Source organism: Limulus polyphemus, unplaced genomic scaffold (genome assembly GCF_000517525.1).
Source record: "Limulus polyphemus unplaced genomic scaffold, Limulus_polyphemus-2.1.2 Scaffold151, whole genome shotgun sequence".
NCBI classification, from domain to species: domain Eukaryota; kingdom Metazoa; phylum Arthropoda; class Merostomata; order Xiphosura; family Limulidae; genus Limulus; species Limulus polyphemus.
This window is the reverse complement of record NW_013665761.1, coordinates 788,890-804,781: the sequence shown is the minus strand read 5'-3', so window position 1 is coordinate 804,781 and position 15,892 is coordinate 788,890. Positions and strand designations below refer to the sequence as shown.

At 33.0% G+C, this 15,892-nt stretch overlaps 1 protein-coding gene across 1 annotated transcript in view; it reads right to left on the bottom strand.

The window, feature by feature from the left end:
* LOC106476016 (hemicentin-1-like) overlaps positions 1–15,892 on the bottom strand; it is a 209,307-nt gene that overhangs the window by 22,947 nt on the left and 170,468 nt on the right. Inside the window, exons 9-12 of the mRNA XM_013936691.2 lie at positions 10,294–10,581; positions 5,588–5,890; positions 4,709–4,831; positions 3,122–3,149 (exon numbers count right to left, since the gene is read on the bottom strand). Of these exons, the coding sequence (XP_013792145.2) occupies positions 3,122–3,149; positions 4,709–4,831; positions 5,588–5,890; positions 10,294–10,581 (742 nt within the window). The remainder of the gene's footprint in view (positions 1–3,121; positions 3,150–4,708; positions 4,832–5,587; positions 5,891–10,293; positions 10,582–15,892) is intronic.

Genomic DNA, 15,892 nt, shown 5'->3' with positions numbered 1-15,892 from the left:
AGAGAGTTGCGGGTTTAGTTCTCTTCTAATCTCAATTTTCATTTTTTAGAAAAAAAAAAATCTAGCTTCGTAGAACAGAATGCTCCTCTTAACAAATCTCGTTAATTTTAAGTTCTATGATGACATTTCTCACCAAAATATGTTGTTGTTGTTGTGTTATTTTGTGTACAATGCATAAATATGTTACATTTATGGTACTTCTTAGAGAGATACAATGAACGATTTATTTTTAAGATAGTAATTTGGAAAAAAAAATAGTGTTGATGTTCAGTTAGATTCCATCTTTGTTGCCGACACCATTATATATCTTAAGTATGGCTTTTTCTTGTGATAGATACAGTGTAGGGCTACATATGTTACAGATAGCCACTGATATTCCTTTGTTATATTTTAAAACACGCAGATTTCACGATTATGTAGTATTAGGTAACAGAAAGAGTAAATTACTTGTGATATTAAATTCGCACGCTCGTTTTCCCGAATAAACAGAAAGCGAGTACTTTAGACTTTTATATATTCAGAGTAGACATTCGTCATTAAAACTGCGTCCAGGAAAATATAACACCAAATTTAAGGCAATTAGTGGCATTTTATTATTTGAATGTTATTTTTTCTTTTTAGAACTTTCGCGCAAAGCTATACGCAGGGGACAGCTGCACATAGCCAACCCTAATTTTGAATTGATAAAGACAATCGTTAACAGTATCTACCACCAGCTCTTGGATTACTCTTATCTAACTACATAGTGAGGTTTGACCGTCACTATTACAGAGCACCCACAACCCCAAATAGCAGAGCGCGATGTTACAACAACGGAACACGAACTGCGAACCCTTGGATTTACAGTTTAGATGTGCTAACTTCTGGATGAGGCATCTCGCTGTTTCAAACGCACTTGTATAGACAATGAGAAACTCCGAATTATGAAGTAGAACTGTTAGGTGAGTAACCAGTTATTATGTTTTAAAATGAATAATACTTATAGAATAAGAAGGTATTTAGCACTGTTAGGCCTTTAATGACAAGATAAAAAGTACGTCTATACTATAGTATTAGCGTATATTAGCTAATGAGTTTCTGGTCTTATATGAATATATCTTTAAATAAATCAATGTAATGTAAACATTCTGAAATATGAGTATTTCTCTTGAATTAAGGTTTGACAACTTTCTAATACAAACTAAGACTTAGCTAGCTTGTTAGTTTTGATTGTGAAAAGATAAAACTAAGACTTAACTAGCTTGTTAGCTTTGATTGTGAAAAGATGAAACTAAGACTTAGCTAGCTCGTTAGTTTTGACTGTGAAAAGGTAAAACTAAGACTTAGCTAAATTGTTAGTTTTGATTGTGAAAAGATAAGACTTAATTAGCTCGTTAGTTTTGATTGTGAAAATATAAAACTTAATTAGCTCGTTAGGTTTGATTGTGAAAAGATAAAACTAAAACTTAGCTAGCTTGTTAGTTTTGATTGTGGAAGATACAAACCGCAATTTTAGTCCGTAAGTGGAATATTGCTTTCGATTCAAGTTGAGGGAGCAGCATCATGCCTACATTGCTCGTTGGAAACACGCTCTTATATGGAACACTCGTGGAGATTTGGTCTCCGTCTAGGCGATTTGCTGAGTGAGCTTGAAAAATTGTTTAAACACGTAAAAGAGCGTCACTATTCAATGTTACTATACGGTGTGAGAGGCTGGTAATATTAAGCATAGCTGTTGCCTTCTCGCATCAGTGAATGCGAAAAGCTTGGAAATACTAACTTAGGAAAAAGTGATCTGTAAGATCAGTTAGGTCATTCTTTCAGTAGCGAGTCTTTGAATTTATTAGCAGAAATTAAGATAGTATTAAATCCTTCCTATTTTTCTTTATAATGTTTAGGCTTCTTCTGTGTTTTACAAAATTGTAATAAGTACCAAATTCTAAATTTATTATGTAATATTTATCTTTTCATTGGCCGCACTTCCCAAGATGCTCAAATCGTTGGTTGTAATTTTAATGTCACAGTTTGGCAAACAGCAACAAGGAATAGCCGAGTGATTATACTGCGCAAAATACACTATATAATCAGTCAGCCATTCTTCGTTAATGTCTGCAAGATTGTGACATTAGAATTACAACCAACGATTTCAATATCTTTGGAAGTGCGGCCAATGGTATACATTCAACTCAAGATGCATCTTGTATATCCACAAGATTTCTTCCGATGCTCCGCTTGTGTATACACAAAGTGTATCCAGAGTTGAATGTAAACCAAACAATATCAACACTGCTTAAAAATATCACAATGTCATGCATGAAGAAGTTCAGATTTGGAGAAAGGTCCTCAAAATTGAGATTTTTTGTGCTGTCGCAGCTTTCTCTTCCTAAGCTTAACTAAAAGTTCAATAATGAAATATGGATCCAAGAAAAGCCATTGAATCTATCCGTTAATGTTGTTATTGTATTATTTTCGCAAAAGAATAAATCGGATGACTTAGTATGTAAAACCAATTAATTAATTAATTCGCTAGTTAAAAGTTATATTTTCACATATTAACCTCTTCTTTCTGTAAAATATGAATGTTAATATTAATATGTCACAAGCAGAGCATATAAAATGATATAACAAACACACTCATTTGTTTTCTAAGGTATACGTCATTCGTTAGTTCAACGGTAAACTTGAGGGCTCATACGCCTAAAATCGGAACTCCATACTTATGTTGGGAGCAGCGCTTGTTTGTTTGAAATTAAGCACAAAACTCCACAATGGTATATCTGTGCTCTGCCCACCACAGGTATCGAAAACCGGTTTCTGGCGTTGTAAATCCGCAGCCATTCCGCTGTGCCATTTGGGGGAAAGGAGCAGCACAGATAGTCCATTTTGTTGCTTTGCGCTTAAACAAAAACAAACAAAGAAAGCTTAGGTGTACTTTTAATTTTAATCAAAATGCATTCCATGAGAAAACCAGTTTTCGAAGGTTGAAGAATCATATTCAAAATACATAATAATGTTACAAATTTAGAGTATGAAATCAATAACTTATCCTGGTGATATTAAGAGAAAGTATATCAGTGCAAATAATATGCTATTTCTTATTATTATTAATTTATTTATTCTAAAGAGTAATAAATGTACTTACATTTTGTTGTTTCGTGTTTCTCTTTCATCTGAAAATAATATTAAATTAATGTGTAATTATTAATTTTAAATTTCTTAACAATATATAAATATTTTATTATAAAATATAATAAAATTATTTCTATATCGCTTGCCTTGTAATTATATTGCATGAACCTTCACACACACACATATATATACGTATGCAGGCTCATTTTACTTACTGTATATATATCCACACACATAAATTTACCTTTTTAATTCCTACAGCACTTTCTTTATGAGTTACTCCACGTTTTAGAAAGAAGTTCACTCTAACCATATGTAGAATATGAAGTTATATAAAATATATTTATTTTCAATTATACAATAATGTTAAATAACCCTACCTTTACTGTTGAGAAATAATTACTGGGCAAACGATATTATTACTACTAAGTACGTACCCTATGTTTTATAAAGCTCAAGAATAACACTCTCTCAGCTAGTAATGAGTCCGTTCACACTAAATTTGTTCATGAAACCCATGATGCAATACTGTGTAGTATTACGCTAAATAGTATATTTTGTGTAATGGGAATTATATTTTATTTCAATGATTGTCATGTACAGAGTAATAAAATAGAACAATTTGGCTCACCCTATTGTAACATAGTGACGTAATCTCATTAAATATTACAACTGTTACACGCAGCATGTGACTTCCAAACTTCCTCGAAAAGTATAAAAAGGCCGATTTGCGGGGAATTTAGGTTCGTTTTGTAACGTTTCGGTTGCTAAAGATAGTTCCTGTAATGTTTGACAGTGGAGAAAATTACCGCCTGTGCGTACAAGTTTAATTTCTCTGGATTTTGTCGTGGACTTGCTGCTGAGTTAAACGTCTACGCAAGGGTCCTAATCCGTTCTATATGTTTTCGTGTTGCTAACTTCAAGAAGTTATAATATTGGATAATAAGTTGTTGTCCAAAAAGATTGCAAGTCAAATCCTGAGAGCTGGACTATAAAAAAGGTCACCGTGAAGTGAAGACATTTACGTTCAGTGCCAGGCAGAAGGAATATTTTGATATCTAAATCCGCGCCTGGTATGGACAGTTATCGAGTAAAGAAGTCGAGGGGAAGAAAGACCCCCAACGTTTGTGAAAGTTGACCTTAATTTTTATTCATGAACTATTATTTAGTATTAGTAAACCTAATTTTATGTAATTTTGTCGTGACAGAACGAACCGATTTGTAGTTGAGTTTCATTAGATCTAGAGTTTTAGTTATTGTCATATTTAAATAATTAAATACATTTGTCTTTAATTATAAAAGTTGGTAATAACTATTATTGGTAGTTTATTATTGTGTAACTATAGTAACAGTAGTGATCAAAAACGTCAGCAACGCGAGAAAAAGTATTTATTTATTTACACCATTGTTGGGAAACATCGGTGAATTTTTCCTCTAAAACGAAATACCTACCACGTTAGTTACATTTTTTAAATGTCAATGGTTCTCTGAAAATGTGCTGTAATAATACACTTGGTAATATAACTTGTGTGTTATTTTATGGAACATATACTCATTGCATTACAGTGGTATTACTGTAAAATGAAAAATCCTGATTTACCTTTCTTTTTCATAAGCCTTATTTTTAAAATAAAAACTGCACACACAGCAATGACTATTAGCACAGCAAGGATTGAAACTAGTGCTGTTAAGATAGCGTTGATTGGAATCGTCCATTTCGTACCTGTGGGGAAAAAATACATTCGTGAGGCCATGTGAAGTTAGCTGATACCATTCGTGCTTCACATGAAACAAAGATAATCATAAGTTCTGTTTTCTAATAAAAGGTAGGAATACACGATGTATTAATACATATATTGATTATTGATATAGTTATTTCATAATGTGCACATTTATTTGCTATTGTTTTAAGTATCACAGCAACGAAACGTTAACAATTAAGACATACAAGTTCTAAGGAAGTATAGTACACGTATTTGTTAAGTACCTCCAGTTATATCACTACTAACGAAAATCTGTGAAACAACAAACATGCAGATTAATTATTGTACTTCCTGCTACTGTAAATGTATCGGCAGTTAAATCTCTACGTCTTTATTATTTTTATTATCAGTGCAACACTTTAAACAATACTAACCATTCAAATATATTAAGTTATGAGTTATTGCTTATTTCAGATAATGTTTCATCAAATCCTATGCCAGAGGCGATAGGAAGACGAAATTTTTGTCTTTTTTTTTTCTTATATGATGTAACTGAGAAAATAAACTACGGTACAAAGTCGGGAAATTTAAACACAAGGTAAAACGTTGTTTTTTCACATAGTGTTGAAGAAACAAACAAACAAAGTACAAAGATGTAGAGTCATGGTTAACTATACACACGTTTTCAATTATAGCTTCTGTAGTATATTGTTTTACCGTCACTGATTTTATTGTACATTTTGAGTGAACATTATTATTTTGGCTCAAAAATTTACCTTGATTAGCACGGCTTCCCAGAGCTTGTAAAGTCTTTCCTTGGAAAACTACAGGCTCGCTTTTACCTTGCGTGTTAAACGAATATATCTTAAACGTGAAACTTGATCCAGATGGAAGATTTTTTATAGAAAACCAAGGACTTTGTGATGAAATATTTAAAATCAATCTGCCGTTAAGAGCTTCTTGAACCTCAACATAAAACTGCTGTTTCAGGCCTCCATCGTAGCCTTCTATACATTCCAGTCCTATCCCGTCATCAGTTTGATTTATAAAAGAACAGTTGCGAACTGGTTCAGGAATTCCTGTTCAAAACAAAGATGAACCACTACAATGTCAAAATATGAATTTCATCCATATGACAATTTATTTCATAGTTCTTTTTAATTAAGGAGACCACTTTTTAAACAAATGTGTTATTAAATTGTTTAATTGCACAATATAATGAGTTTGACTATTTTTGCAGTATTCGGTGCTTTTAGTTTACAATATCTTTAACAGATATTCTTTTCTTGGTACTTGTGTATAATGTTAAAATAATAACGTTGTCTGAAGTTTATTATCTTCTCATACCTGCGAAAGTTGCTTTTATTTTAGTTATCACTCTTCCTTCTAGGATTTATTTTACTCGAAAGTAAAATACTGCGATGATAAGCGAAATCTTCTTTTGAGTGACTTATTATTACAACTTATTTGATCATTGTTTACTTTTGAAAACGTTTAAAAGAATGTGCAATAAATATCTCTACGGATGAGCAACTGAAATCACTTAAGGGACTGAAATAAAGTTAAATGAGTTAGATTTTCTTTGCTTGTTTCAAGTTAAGCATAAAGCTGTCCAATGGGCTATCTGTGCTATGTTCACCACGAGTATTGCAACCCGGTTTCTAGCTTTGTAAGTCCGCAGACCTGCCGCTGTGCCACTGCGGGGCAATGAGTTAGTGTTACATTGCTTCAACTTAATTTGTTTTCTTTTTTATGAAATTATATATATATATATATATAATATATATACACAATCCTACCAAAAGTCATGGGACACACCTATTATTGCAGGAAAATGTATGTGATGAGGAAATATTCAGATAGTTTGGCCTATAAAGGCGATCAGCGGTTCAAACTTGTACGCCGAACGAGCTAACAGTTTCATAGAAGGATAGTTGGATGTCATTTGGGGAAAATTTCTATACACAGTATTGCGCAACAATTAAACATTCCCAGGTCGACAATTTGCAATTTGCTGAAGAAATGGAAGTCCACAGGTGAGAATGAGCTTTAAGCCGTGGGGGCATTATAAGTGACGGTCAATCCCACTATTTGTTGGTAAAAGAGTAGCACAAGAGTTGGCGGTGGGTGGTGGTGACTAGCTGCCTTTTCTTTAGTCTTACACTGCTAACGTAGGGACGGCTAGCGAAGGTATTCAAAACAAACAATGAGAATTAGCCCAACAAACGACCAGGTAGGCGTAAAATATTGACTGACAGGAGCCGACGCACCTTAAGAAGTCTGCTTACCATCTCGCCATCAGAAACTGAAGATTCTGTGTTTGGAGATGCGAGAAAACACACGCAATTATATAAGTATTTCCAGAGCTGCATGCCATAAATGTTTACGGAAGAGCTGCAGCCCACAAGCCGTTGATAACAAAAACAAATGCAAACCGTCGATTGGCATGGGGCAAGGCACACAAACCTGGACCGTGGATCAATGGAAATAGGTCTTGTGGAGCGATGATTCACGCTACACGCTCTCTCAGTCTGATGGATGTGTTTGGGTATGGAAGCTGCCTGGAGAACTCTTATTATCTGAGTGTATTGTCCCAACAGTGAAGTTTGGAGGTGCTTCTCTGGCCGCAGTGCATGAATACACGAATATTAAGTCCTACATTGGTGTTCTGAATAATTCTGTGTGTCCTACATTGTGGCAATTTTGTGGTACCAGCCCTTACACCTTCCAATATGATAACGCTTCATGTCATAAAGCAAGGATTGTGAACGAGTGGTTTGAAGATAATAACATGGGAACATTGCTGTGGCCAGTACAGAGCCCCATAGAACATATTTGGAATTAACTGGAACGCAGAATTAGGACAAGGCCAAGATGGCCCTCTTTAGTAATGGATGTTACTAATGCTTTAAAGGAGGGGTGGAGCACAGTACCATCAGCTTTCTACCAGAGATTAGTAGAAAGTCTTCCACGACGCAATGAAGCAGCCATTAAATCCAATGCCGGGCCGACGCACTGATAATTTCTTGGAATAAAGACATGTTTTATTCATAACTACCCGTATCCCATGACGTTTGGTAGGATAGTGTATATAATTAATTTTTGTTTAAAAAATCATATAATCTTACCTTTAGTAAAATTTTAACATTTAAATTTTATATTTCACTCACTTTTCTATTTTTATTACAGCAAAAGTACAGCAAATACTGAAAACCATAAATGTAAATATACTTTTTATTATCATCAAGCAAGTAAAATCCTTGTTGTGTCTTCACATGAAACATAAAATCAGCCCCCCCCCAGTGGCACAGCGGTATGTCTGCGGACTTACAACGCTATAAACCGGGTTTTGATGCCCGTGCTAGGCAGAGCACAGATAGCCCATTGTGCTTAATTCTAAACAAACAAACAAACATAAAATCGGTGCTTATCTTTGATATTCTGTGGTAGTGGGTAGTAATTGTAACCCACTCCACCTAGATGGGACACCAACTCATTGCAGACTAACTCCCTACTACCTGCTGGTAACCGTTATAAAGATGGGTCAAATGAAGTAATATTGGCTAAAGTGCGTTCTTCTAGAGCACAAGATGTCCCTAGCAGCCTGGAACCTACAACCCTTCGACTACGAATTCAAGTACCAGCCTTTAGGCCATGCAGCACCTATAATTACAACTACATTACTATAAATGATTTAAAAGCTCCATTACACTTAATGCATGACATGAAATACGACAGTGAAATTTTCAAGTGTTTTGTGATAAAATATTACTTTAATATTAATACAGCTGGAAAGAGACATGCACAGAGTAGTCGTTTAAAAAAGATATACTGTGTCGATAACTAAATGGAAAATATCGCAAAGTAATGAACAAACTAATCCTATTGGCCATCACATTAAACATTATGCTATACACAGAAAACATAAAAGGCATTCGTACAGTAGAGTAACGTAGAATGAACATAAAACATCATAAATTAGCATAAAATGTAAATAAAAAAGATTAGTAAACTAAATGAGAAAACATTGGAAACCAGACAGCGGAAAACCGTAATATTTATATTCAAGTAGAGTTTTCTTAGGTTTATAGGTAAAAATACTCTTTGTTTTTTAAAGGGAAATCCTGGTATTTAACCAGAAAACAACAACTTTAGTCTGCAGTAGTAAATTGCTAGTACTTTTGAAAACGTAAAGAAATTACCCTTGGCAGCGGACAAATCCCATTCATTAATATTCCAACACACTTGGCCAATACTAATGACTTCCTCTAGAAACTGCAAAACTCCATTACTTAGATACTCCTGTGCGTAACTCTGTGTTATTTGTTCAGTGGCTGTAATACTTTATCCGATCGTTTTCCCAAACCCTTCTACCAAAAAAAGGGAAAATGTCTGTGTTTTTCATAAATAGAGACAAAAATGAAGTAGTCGATTTAGGCAATTGTATAAATAAAAAAACGACAAAGTAGCCTGGCTTATGTTATATAGCACATTTTTGCGGTAAATATGTTGTCTATAAGAAAAATAGTGCACTACTTAATTTCTACCTAATTTCGTAGTAATATTAGTACGCCCACATAAGGTATAATTCATATTCTGGTTAGGGCTATACTTATGATTTATATGTTATTCATTAATTTATTATGCTACGCTATTTGCTTCTTTACTTTCAAATGATCGTTCCCAAAAAAGAACAGTGTTATAGTCGTATGCTTCACAGATGTCATGGCAGAATTTACTTGTCTACTGTGTACTGATAATTTTTTCACTTTACTATCAACTAACACACTTCCACAATTTTCAGTGTGAACTATTTTATTACGTATATAGATCTGAATAGTAAGATAAAATTGAAAGATTATGTAGGGAAACAAAAAAAAAACATTTTACATTAAATTTCATTAAGAAAGTTAAGAACACCATGATATTAAATTACGTATACACTAAATCATAAAAGTAATTGCAATGTAAGCTATCTCAAAGATAGCTTAGTAATGTTTATTGTAACGAGTTAGAGAACCAAGCCAATTATAAGGTTTCTGTGACAGCATAATTTTTAATGTTAAACCGGGTTGGGACTTAATAAGCGTCATGACCTCACAACTTCGCATGAAAACACGAATTATATTACACAATATCAAGATGTTTTAAGTACTTCAGTAATTACGAAATAACAATGATATGTTTGAAAAACAAATTTAAATAACTTTGTTAGTGGGGTTACTGCTCTTATACCTAGTGGACTCTTCCCTACCACCCGTCACTTGTTCGTGCTATAAGTTAGATCTTCCTAATACAATTTCATACTACTTTTTTTCAGAAGCCAAAGTGAGATGCTAACGTTTAACTCCGACCTGGTCTTCTGTAAGATATTAATATAATACAACAAATGGTTGTGCCTTATTATGTAGGAAAAATAAAATAAGCTACATTTTACTGACACGTGAACTCTAACTCATTCCGAAAGAAAAATGTAACATACCTGCTGGTATGATCTCAAATGTGCACGGACTTTGTTGCATACCCACACTATTTGTGCCAATACAGACTAAAGTTCCAAATTCATATTTTGACTTGGGTGTATACGTTGCAACACTCGTAGTTCCTTTTGAAGTAAAGGTGAATACTTCATAATTATCATAACTGTTGTTAAACGACCAACTATATAAAACATCAGGAGGGTCACTTCTTAGTTTACAAGTAACTGGAACTGGTTCGTCAAGTCCTGTTCTATAAATATATTCTTGGTTTGGTTCACAGATAGGTGCGTCTGAAATATAATCAAACATTGCACTTAGTATTATCAAAATTTAAAAGAGAGACCATTTGAGGAAAAAGAACTAAGACAAAGGAATATTTGAATACATCGTTATACATTTGGTATATTCAATTAGCTATGTTCATTACTGTGTATATTTGTAGTTTTGATCTATGCAGGATTGCAGGTAGCTTGCTTTGATCAGAAGTGAATGCTAATATTAATAGATAGATTACACCTTTTTTCCATTAATATATATCTTCGTTTTTCTGTACTTAGTCATCAAAAAATGTCAGTAATTTTCAATTAACAAGATATAATGGTAATGAAAGAAAACTGGAAAAAATGCTGACATGCAATGCAAGTATCAAGACACACTGTAGGGGGTCGTGCGGCGTAAACAACCTACAGGATACACTTTGTGCTATTAACATTACTCATTGCCAACGTTTAAGCACAAATTTGCTAAATTGTATGAAATTCTCCTAATTAGAGAGAGTTCAAAGTTAGGTGATATTATTTTAAGCAATTAGCGTAAATATTAACAGGAGTGATAGTTTAGCGATTTCCACTTTTGGTAATCTAAGCTATCACATTTTTCAGTGGATATGCTCAACTGGACCCTTACTTCGCATACCAAATTTCAAGGCAATCCATTAAAAAATACATGAGATATAAAATCGCCAATTTTGATTGAATGTTTTACTTTTTTCTTTGCTCCGACAGTACCGAAACTATATTTGATAAAAAAACATACTTAGCTTTTATGGATTCTTTTTTTTTTTTTACAAATTTGGTACACCGATAGATCTTTAAAACCTACCATTAGGATTAGATAACAAATATGGTCTAAATATAAGCCATATGTGCAAAGTTATTCAGCAAAAAACGCTAAAATTTGAAGAAAGGTTTTGTGTCCGCAAAAAGTCACGTGAGGTATTGGTTTAAAATTTTTACCATAGCTTCATCTAAGAGTAACATGAACTTTTTTAGTTTTTTTGGCATTCAAATGAAAGACGGCTGATGTAGAGCAGCAAACCTATAGGGTGAAAGGAAGTGCAGATACACAAGTGTCGGTTAAGCCAAGCAAACTGGATTTACAGTTTCTAGCTCAAGTTTTCAAAAAAAAAATACGGGTGAACGGTTATTATTCATTACTCATTGCCAATGTTTAAGCACAAATTTGCTAAATTTTATGAAAATATCCTAATTAAAGAGCGCTCAAAGTTAGGTGGTATTAGCTTAAGCAATTATTGTAAATAATGATGCTTGGCACGGCTGTATCGAGTGCATGCAGGTGATGATGAGAAATGTTAATTTAATTTCTGTAGCGTTACTATAAAAGAAGTTATTAACACTGTTTTAGAGAGAAAACTACCACCATATATTTTAAAGAATCTGGTTGGTTCTGTAAAGTAAAGGTCTGTTCCGAATAATAGTGTGGCGATCCTAAAGCTAATATTGGTTACCATTAAGTGTCACTTTCTTACTTGCTGTAGTTTGTTGGTGTGTATTGACAAAAAGGCATGACATCTAATCAAAAGCACCTTATGTGTATATACAAGGTGCGGCTAAAAAAAAATTGAGCATGCTACTTATTGAAATCAAAATTGGCAGCCAACTGGTAGCTACATTTATGGCATTGATAAAAATTTTACAGCAAATATCCATTCATTAGTTAGATAGGCCGCGTATTTTGTTTTACCCACCACCATGCCCAAAGTTGAACAAAAATCGTGGCCTAGATAACTAATGAATGAATTTTTCTGTAAAATTATTATCAATTCTATAAGTGTAGCTACCAGTTTGGCCACCTATTTTGAATTCATTCCTATCGTTCCGGGTCACGGGTCAAAGGCCATGTCATCGCGTTTGTTAACTCGCATTCAAAAAGTTTATTGAACTACTATTTTATGAATGTATGTCTATAGCCTTCGTATCAAATTGTAGATTATAATTCAAGTTTTAGTATTATCCAGCAGTTAATTTCACAATTTAAAAGTAAACATTAAAAAATAGATACTAAATATCGATTTTTGAGTGTCACGTGGTATGTTGAATGCAGCATCGGTTCAAATTAAATGTTTGTGATGTCCAAATACAAAGTGTATATTTTCTTACGAATTAGAAACTCAAGTTACCGATATTGACGAACTAGAATTTAAAGCAAGAACCTCCATGGTTCTATTTGTTGAGATATCGCTACATTTACTGAATCAAACACAGTACTCCGCCCATCTCTTTCCATTTTTGGAAACACCTGCTTATGTTACCTACTTTTTTTATGAAGTATGAATAACCAAACGAAAGCTCAGAAAGTCCCCTAGTGGCTTTCTCAGCCAATGTGAAATATTCGGGCGGGCAAACTGTTTCTTCTTATGCCAGAATCTAAACGGTAAGGTAAAACTTTAGTAAGCTCAAAATTTTTTATATATTTTTAGACCCAAATACAGCTTAGTTACTAAGTTTCATAAATTATAATGGAATTCTATGGTATTGATATAGTAATTTGTGATCTTTGGTTATTTCAAAATGTACATATAAAACCTAAAAACTAAATTATTTCGTTTTACATCCCCCACGTGCGAAATTTGATAAGGCTTGGCAACCTAGCAAGCTGCAAACGAGTACAAAGTTCGTAACTATAAGAGGTAATTGTTTACTATACTACTTTATTTACTGTTCTATGTTTTAAGAAAAATAAGATTAAGAACTTATTTGTAAATAGTTATAATGTTTATACATATATAATGTATTATAATTGAAATGTGACTATATTTTACAAAATACTAGTCCACTAAAACACGGCCGAGACAGGTCACTTTGTAAAGGCCAGTTTTATATTCTTAGATACTGTAACATGAGTGCAAGTGCGCCGCGTCATTGCAACGGCTGAAAGGTCAGTATAATAAAAATAATACATCTATATATATGTATAATGTTATGAGATTTAAGCTATTTAGACTAAACTTTTGTGTTATAATTTTTACTCATCCTAGAACGGAAAAAACATAATTTATAGTTATTTCCTAATTTTTTATGATTGTTACGAGTTCGGTCAAATAGAACCAACCGGTACATAGATACAGTATTGAAAATAACAGATGAAAATATAAAATTTTTTCTCAAAATAACATTTGATAATTATCTAAAGGTTATAAAGATTTCGCATGTGAAATTTGAAAATTTTCTGATGCATAAAAGTGTTTTTAATCTTAAAATCAAAATTAATTTTGCATATTGGATAATCAACATTCGAAAAGAAAACTAAAAGCACGAAAAACCATCACTTAAGAAATCTTAAACTTAATAAAAGAATCTGATATTTTGCATAGGAAAGCCATGTTTACTGATAATCTACAAAAATCATACTATGATTACTTTCATGTTTACGAGGTGGGTGTATCCCACCCAACCCCTAATGGTAGGGTTAATTAATTAAGTTATAATACCAGTATCCTTAATTAAACAGTAAAGATACATAGTTATTCTGGCTGCAACGTAGATGTAATTATATCATAACATATAGTTATAATAATGTTCCTCAATGGGACAGCGGTAAATCTACTTGTTTACAACGCTAAAATCTCGATTTCGATTCCCCGCTGTGGACACAGCATTTAGCCTCCTGTGCCTTTGCTCTCAAACATACAGTTACACTAATATTCTCGTCGTAATTTATTTAAGAATATGCCATAACAACTGAGCACTGACATTTCAATTGCAAATTAATTATTATAGTAATACAACATGTTCCGAACACAACTAATTTGTTACTATATCATAACGGTTAAATATACTAATATTGGTATGAAACTAACCAATAGTCATGCTATATTACATGACTTTAAAGTATAAAACAGATTAATATGATTTATTTTTCAGAATACTGATATTTTGGTTAGAATAAAAAAACAATTAGTCAATTAGTTTTTGCCTTTTTCATAAACTAAAACTTAATAATGCCCGTGTTCTTTAATGTTCGTATATGGAAATTTCATTTAAAACCTCGACAATATTGAGCTGTTTGAATTAAAATTAGTCAGTTCTTTGAGCATTTCTCACATCCATTTCAATATCTTAGTATTATGTTTAAGTCGAGTTGATTGTTTGTGCTTTTAATCTGTTCATAAAGTTTATTAATTCCATAACCATATAAAACACTGTGGTAAATTAAGTTTTTAATTGTCTAAGTTTATGTCCTCATTTAGTGGTTCTGTTCTAGAATTTTCGAGCAAAGCTACATAAACAACTATGTGAGCAAAGCACTCACAGCAAACTCTTAGTTAGTCTTATTTGATCGAACAGCGGGATTTTTCTGTAATCCGTATAGCACATCGACGCACACAAAGTGCACAACGGGAAAAGCTAACTTTCGTCATGAATTAGTTTCATATATTCTTGCTAACAAAGATAATGTAAGGACTTATTTCTCAATCGTTCTTTAATTTTTATTAAAGAAACAAACTAGCGTATAGCCTGTCAAAAATGGCGGGGCAAGTACTATCACCCCCTTCCCATAGGAAACCCTAAACTCGCATTCCATAGCTAACTGAAATAAATAAATTTTGCGAAATCAAGCTTGACCAACAAAGAGGCAAGCGCAGTCGAGTCAGTCAGATTTCGGTAAATTCCTTTGTGAACCAATCAGAATTAGGATCATTTATGAAATGAATTCGTGGCGTTTTCATAAAATAATTACACGGGCCTGCGATGGTTTTATTGTCTTGAAAATTTTATATGTTCAACAGTAATATCTATACGCTGAATCCGAAAATTATATCCATTTTTCTGCATAACGTAAAATTTTTCACAAAATATCATATGTACTTTTACATAAATGAATGATTTTCATTGAAATTATGTCACATTTTGTTATGCTTATGATGTTGACAACCACTAGCTATAGATTTCTCTAGACCAATCGCGACATGAGAGTCTTATCGATCGTTCTAGAACCCACGGGAAACACTCCGCTGGTATGAAAACGGTTAAAAGGCCGCATGACGTGCCATTTTTGGATAGTATTTGTTTGTGTGTACAGTTTGAGATTATTTTTTCTTTTCAGTATTATTCATTCGTCGCTATGGCAACAAGAGGTTGTGTAAATGACCCAAACATATGCTGTTATATTTGTGGTAAATTTATTGTAAATATAATCTAAGTAGGAGTTTTTTCTTCCCGATTTGTCAAAAATCCTTACATGATAGAAAAAAAAATGAATTATGGAAAATCCGTTGCTAAAACCAAAACAACTTTTATGAAGTTTAATTTCGCAGGTCTGTGTAATTGTTAAAAATCAGTCAAATTAACAAGTTCTAAA